Consider the following 7217-nt stretch of genomic DNA (forward strand, 5'->3'; position numbering starts at 1 on the left):
ACCTCCACACCAGACTTCAGGTAGGGTGAAAGCGGGGGTCCCAAAGGGGAGAGATCCAGGGAGGGGACAAGGGAATAAAGTCTCTTCTTGGGAAAAGAGTTAATGGAGTCCAAAGTGCCTCAACCTGAAGACCAAAAAAAGGCCTAGGATCCTTATGCCAATCTTGGCCTCAGTCACTTCAAGTGGCAAGTGGAAGGGTTGGAGTATATAGTCTCTTCAGATGCAGACATTGTTACTCTTTCTAACAAGATCATGAGAACCAGGATAGAGACCTCGTTCTAGTTAAAGGAGTCTGACCTCCAAAGTGGAATTGTCCCAGTCTTTGAAAAACTTTAGGACCCACCAAGTCCCATCATTCACCCTTGTGGATAAAGGCCACATGGGAAATTCTTGCTCTCAGAAATCCCTGTTTCTCAAAGAAATAGCTGTCCCAAAGCATTCCCTCTCCTCAAGGAAGTCCTCACAGGAGCAGAGTTTGAATTGTGGGGCTGAGGAGACACTAGGCCATAAACAGGTCCAGATGGGGCCTCAGAGCCATCCCCAAACAAAATTCTAGCCATTGGTGATAGACAGCTCCCTGTCTCCACCAGGTTGGAAGGGAATGTCAGAGTGGAAACTGGCCTCCAGGAGGCAGTGGATATAAACTGTAGATTTACAGGTCTCCCTCCACAAGATCAAAGTCTAATCGTAGTTATAGAGGCAGAGAAAGGAGGAAGGGAAAGGAGAGGAGGGAAGGAGCCTGGGCAATGTGTCCCTGACACAAGGCCTGTTCTGGGACCAAGAGCAAAAGTCTCCTAGAATCCAGTCTTCCCAGAATACCTAACTCCCTCCTCAAACCTGCTACAGCTGCTCTGCCCCCTCCTCCCCCAAAGCCTCACCGGACAAACAGCAACTGAAGCCTTAATGACTAAGTCATCAACCTGGATCCACAATAGATCTTGTTGTTGATGGTGTGCTCTGTAGAGTTGATTACAAATCATAGCAACTCTATGAACAGCAGATGCAAACCTTATCCTCTCCTGCAATGTCTTCACAATCTTTGTCATGCTGAAGCCCATAACTGCAATCATTCCATCTCTTTAAGGGGCTTCTTCTCTTTCGCGGACCCTCTAGCATTGCAAGCTTGATGTCTTTTTCCAAAGACTGCTCCCTCCTGACAACATGCCCAAACCATAGGAGACAAAGTTTACCATCTTTGTCTCTCAGGAGCACTCCATCTGCACTTCTTCCAAGGTAGATGTGTTCTTTTGGCAATCCATGAGATCTTCAGTATTCTTCATAAAGACCACAATTCCAAGGCATTGTATTGATCTCCTTATTCAATATTTTCATTTCTTTTTTCTTCTTCAGACAGTGTCTGAATTACCTTCTAGTCTTGTCTTTTTAACTGTAAGTTCCAAAATTATCCTCTCCATCTGCTATCTGTTTTCCGGTGTCTGTGGTACAGAGATTGTGAACTGCCATCTCTCTAGTCCATCATCTTGTCAGAAGCAATATGCCATGAAATCCTAGCAAGAGGCGACCCTTAGGAGTCTGAGGCATGCCATATTCACTTCCTGGACACAGCGGTGTCCATAAAAAGCCATTCCAGCTCTGTAGTCACTGAGATATCTCAGTCTGTCTCTCTTCCAGGTGCCCTGAGAAGGATAAGTGTCAACTATCTTCCATTCCTCTCTGTCCACAGAGTCCCGTGACCCTGCAGCTCCATGGCTGCCTGGGTGCTTCTCCTGGGCATTCTGTTCCTTCTGTTCCCACCTGTCCCGGCCCCCTGCCACACCGCCACACAGTCCGAATGCCAGCAAGTTCACCATTTAGTGCCTGGTGTGGAGCTGGCTGGAGAAGGTGTGGATGTGACTACCCTCCGGCGCTCAGGCTACTTCCTAGTTGACAGAGAGCGTCTCTGGAGACCTGATGACACCTGCACCCTCTGCAGTAGCGCCCAGAAGCCAGACACCCTCTGGCTCCTGCCTGTAGCCTTCACTGACTGGCATGCGTCAGGCACAGGCTGCCGACGCCAAGTGACGAAGACCAACATCGTCTCCACAGAGGACATGGCGAAGGAAGTAGCCAAAAGCATCACCAACAACTGGAAAGGTGGGCTGAATGTTACTCCCAAACCAGCCGTCAATGTGCAGGTGACACTGGCCGGCTCCCATTCAAAGGAGGCCAACTTTGCAGCAGAGAAGGCTCACCAAGACAATTACGTCTTCAGCAGGGACCTGGTGGAGTGTCATTTCTACAGGTGAGCACCCAGCAGATGGGGTGAGATGGGACTGAAGACAGGTGTGGGAAGGAGGCACATTTGGAGTGACGGGGATGGGGGTACATCTGGAATGACAGAGGTGGGGGGTTGTCCCCAGGCCTCTCTTCCATTGGAAGAAACAGGAATTCTAGTCCCTATACCGGAAGTGCCCACGACCTCCTCCCATCAGAAGGACTGGAATTAAGAAGTTCCAGAAGAGAGTAGATGGAGGGGAAGGGAACATGGCAGTGTCAAGAACCCTTCATGACACATGGATGTCTAGCAAATGCATAAATCCTTCACTCTCTTGGCACTGACATCCTTGCATGGACTTCCTCCTCCATGGTGGGCAGGTAGCAGGCCTCACTGTCACGCCACCCCCACTGCTGTGTGACCTTGAACATCTCATTAGAGAGTGGCTCCTGTCACTGCCCCTGCTCTCCAAGCTCATGTCCATGGGTGGTCCCGACTCAGTCACTAATTTCTCGGCCTGAGAATTCATCTTTTCTCCCCAGGGAAGTGATGCTCCTGCCAGCATTGCCAAGAACTGTCAGGAGCAAAGTGGTAGGACACCATTCCAAGGGGCAAATACACAAGGCCATGTGACTTGCTACACAGCAAGGTGGATACCACCAGTATAGCACTGTTGTTTGCTTGTCTTTTTTGTGGTTAAAATAATATTCATTCTCATATGTATAACTTAGATCTCTAACTCATCATGTTGTACATCATTGTTTCCAAGCTTTTCTATCCCTCATATCAGAAATTCAGAACCTCCTAAACAGACTTCTAATGTCTGCTGAAGTTCTGGTAATTTTTAATCTGCTTTCTGTCTCTATGCGTTCACCTTTATTAGACATTCACTTAGGCAGGATCACATGACATTTGTCCCTTTGTGACTTATTTCCCTCAGTCTAGAGTTTGCACAGGGAGGTCTATTGGGCCAGTGGTAGAGTTATGCTGCCAAAGACACATGGTTTGAATCCACTAAAAGCTCTTCAGGAAAAAGATGCGCAATATCCTCCAGTGCAATTTACAGTCTTGGCAGGGGCGAGGAAGCTCACTTAAGGGTCAGCTACTAGTCCATTCCAAACCTAGGACACATAACAACAGTGCAAAGCCCATCCTGGTTGGTTGTACGCAGCAGGAGTCATTGCTCATTGCTGTATGGGTAGACCACATTTTGCTTGTCCATTCTTCTGCTGCTGGAGGTTGGGCTGATTCCACTTTTTTGTTATTGTGATTAGTGCTGCAATGAAATATTTTCTTATAATAACAAAGTAAGAAGAAAAGGCAAACATTATGTTGAAAGGTAAAGAAGAGAAAGATACACAATGTCTGGGTCACTAAAGAACAACAGGTGAGCCTTTCCTGTCGGCTCAGTGGGTCAGGGTGTGGGTTTTGAAGCCAGACCACCTGGTTCGTGGCACAGTTCTCCACTCAGCTGTGCCCTTAGGCAATCTGAAGGGACTTATTGAGCTCACACAACACTAGTCACCCCGTCTCAGCTGATGTTTCTCTCCTCTCACAGCTTTCGTGTGGTGCATGATCCCCCACTGCACCCTGATTTCAAGCGGGCCATCAAGGACTTGCCTTCCCACTTCAACACCTCCACGGAGTCCGACTACTTCAGGCTCATCTCCAACTATGGCACGCACTTCACCCGGGCTGTCAATCTGGGGGGTCAGGTTTCAGCCATCACTGCTCTGCGTACCTGCAAGCTGGCCTTGAAAGGGCTCACTACCGATGAGGTGAGTCACTGCCTGGATGTCGAGGCAGCCCTCAGCATAGGCGGCAAAAGCAGCAACTCTGAAGAAGTCAAAGCCTGTAAGAAAAAAAAGCATCAGCACAACATGACAACCAACTTCCACCAGGTCTACAGTGAGCGCTATTCTGAAGTGATTGGGGGGCCCCACACCTCTATGCCTGACCTGCTATTTGGGGCAAAGGCTGGACCTGAGCAGTTCTCTACCTGGTTGACTTCGCTGCAGGACTACCCTGGCCTGGTGGACTATAGCTTGGAGCCTCTCCATGTGCTCATGAATAAGAAGGACCCCAAGAGGGAGGCCCTGAGACAGGCTGTGAGTAAATATGTGATGGACAGGGCAAGATGGAAGGACTGCAATCGACCCTGTCCCCCAGGACAGTTGAAGAACCCCCATAACCCATGTCAGTGTATGTGCGTGGGCTCAGGGAGCACCAACCAGGACTGCTGTCCCCGTGAGAAGGGCCTGGCCGAGTTGCAGGTGATGAACTTCCAGGCAACAGATTTGCGGGGAGACATTGTCACTTCCACAGACGCCTACCTTAAGGTATTCTTTGGTGGCAAGAAGCAGAGAACATATACCATTTGGAACAACAACAATCCCACTTGGACAGCACGGCTGGACTTTGGGGACGTGCAGCTCTCCACAAAAGAGCACCTGGAGGTGCAGGTTTGGGATGAGGATTTTGGCTGGAATGATGATCTCCTTGGTACCTGCAATGAGACTGTCCACTCAGGCACACATCAAGTAAACTGCAAGCTATCTCATGGTCAACTGAGATTCCAATATCAGGCCAACTGCTTGCCGCACCTGACAGGGAATACCTGCCAGGAGTATGCCCCACAGGGTTATCTGGGAGAGGCCCCAGGAAATCGAAGTGGGGCAGTGTGGTGAGGACAGCAGGCCTCTAGGTAGCCTGTATGCCCAATTGAAAGGGTTCTCACAGGGGGGGGGGAAGTGAGTCTCAGTAGTCTCTTGCTTTCTTTCTTTGAATTGAAGTGGCTGAATTGACAGACCAGCACAGAATCTCCCTGTCCAAACTAACTCTTTGCTTTTCTTGAGCCTTAAAAGTGAGCTTCAATTGCTCCATGAATTGTAATCCCTTTCCATAGTCCACAACTTAGGCAGAGCTGGGAAGAGGCCAGAAGACTATTACCACCAGACTGCGCCATGTCCGTCTTTTAAGAACTTTCTTTTAGGTATGACAAAATTTTTATTCTATTTGCTCTAAGCCCTTCTGCTCCAATTGCTTGTTTTCTCTGTATCCTGGGCCCAGTATGCTTTGCCTTGCAGACAAATTACAGTCTATCTTGACCTGCCTCACTATGTATACAGCCTACTAAATGTCAATAAATATGATGCAATGGTGACCATAATGATAGTTGTTATGACATAAATGAGGATGGGGGTAAAGACATCTCTATAGATAAACAAGGAGGAGAGCAGACTACACAATAGGCTAAAGTTATTCCTCAGGGAAACAAGTAATATAAGCAACTTGTCTACCCACTTTTGCTGGAAACATCAAATCCAATATCTTTTTCTTTCCTCATAATACTTTTCTAAGTATTTAGATAAACTCACTTAAATGGCAATAAAGAGGACTTCCAGTGGGATGGTGATCTAGTCAGACTCTAAGTGGGCACCCAATAGCTACCTGTGCATTCACCACAGAGAACTAGCTAGCAGAGAGAGGAGCACCTTATGGACCATTGAGATTAGTCAGCAATGAGGAAAATGTCTAATGGGCCACCACACACCAAGAGTACCAACCAACCACTGAAACTTGGGTAGGAAAGGGGTCAGGCAGCATTATTTAAGCTTTCCCAGCACCCCAGGGGCCTTTGTCTGCTTAGGGGGAAACAACCCCTCCCACCCAGCCACAGGAGAGCATACAGATACCTCTTAACAGGAAACTTGTGGAGAAAAGTGTCCAAGGGCAGCACTCCTGGGACTCTACCAACTCCTCAGAGGCTTTGTCTATTAAGGCAGAGACATGTTACGTCCCATCTAGCCACTGCAAGCATCAGTGAAAACTTAGGGAGGAAAATGTCCTGGGAAACACTCCTAGGACTTTTCCAGCCTCCCAGGCAGTTTTTGGCTCAAGGAAGAAACAGCTCTTCTCATCAAGCTACAGGAAAGGACAGAGGCAAAAAAAGACAACTCTGCCTACTCCTAGGGAAAACAACTGCCTCCCATCAAACAATAGGACAGGACAGAGACACTGGACCAAAATAGCTGGGCAAATATAGAGACTCCATCTCCATGCCTCTTTAAAGACAAGGTATGAAGAATGTGCCATAGGGAATGAGGAACAGAATCATTGGGTGATGATAGGCAGGAAAGATTGCCACTGAGAAACTGAATCAGAGGCAACATTTAGAATCTGTAACACTACCAATAACATCATAAAGGAAAGATACTGACAGCTACCTACACAGACACAACAGAAATTGTCTCACACATACCAAGAAGAACTTCACATAATGTCAAGGAAGCAGCAGCCAGGATCAAGAATTATGAAAAAACAAGTCTTCTCCTAAAAAAGCAGAACAGATTGCAAGCCCAATGAATATTCCAGAGATAAGAAGGCAGAAGAAATATACTAAAATGCAGTTGCAAGAACTGGTACTTAAGAAATTACAAATGGTAGAAGAAAGAGTTGAAATCATAAGTAAAGACATACAAGTTTGTGGGTTTTTTGTTTTGTTTTTTTTTAATTATCACAAGACAAAGAGGATACAACAAACACAGTATAAAAAACGATAAAAAATTTACAGAGGCTTTGGATTTCCATTCATTCATTGTTGCACATTTGTCCCCTCCCAAGGCTCCCCCCCCTCCAGAACACTATCCTCTTGGAGAAGTAAAAGAAAAATTCTTTCATTGTTTTACAAACCCTCCCCCAGGACCACTCCACCATGTAGCTATCGCTCTAGACTCCTGTCATGACAGAAATACCTAATCACATATCTCTTTTAAACAGTTTTTTCGCTCCTCTGTTTCAGTGCAGTATACATTATTGAACCCATCTTACTCAGTCTCTCCCCAACCCCAAGGTCAGTCCTGTTTTACAGCAGTGGCACCATACAATATTTGTCCTTTTGTGACTGGGATATTTCACTCAGCATATGTCCTCCAGTGTTACCCATTTTGAATAATATTGCATGAGTTCCTTGTTTTTCAATGCAGCGTAGTATTCCATTGTG

At 47.0% G+C, this 7217-nt stretch overlaps 1 protein-coding gene across 1 annotated transcript; it reads left to right on the forward strand.

Annotated features, from left to right (window-relative positions):
* Window positions 1-1706: 1706 nt before the first annotated feature.
* On the forward strand, window positions 1707-4902 carry PRF1 (perforin 1 (pore forming protein)). Its single transcript, XM_006888972.1, has 2 exons — window positions 1707-2242; window positions 3774-4902. Exons 1-2 carry the CDS (start codon window positions 1707-1709, stop codon window positions 4900-4902), a joined length of 1665 nt encoding a protein of 554 aa, XP_006889034.1.
* The last annotated feature ends 2315 nt before the right edge of the window (window positions 4903-7217 follow it).

The sequence above is a fragment of the Elephantulus edwardii genome, unplaced genomic scaffold (genome assembly GCF_000299155.1).
Source record: "Elephantulus edwardii isolate Elephantulus edwardi_28Jun2011 unplaced genomic scaffold, EleEdw1.0 scaffold00074, whole genome shotgun sequence".
Lineage (NCBI taxonomy): Eukaryota > Metazoa > Chordata > Mammalia > Macroscelidea > Macroscelididae > Elephantulus > Elephantulus edwardii.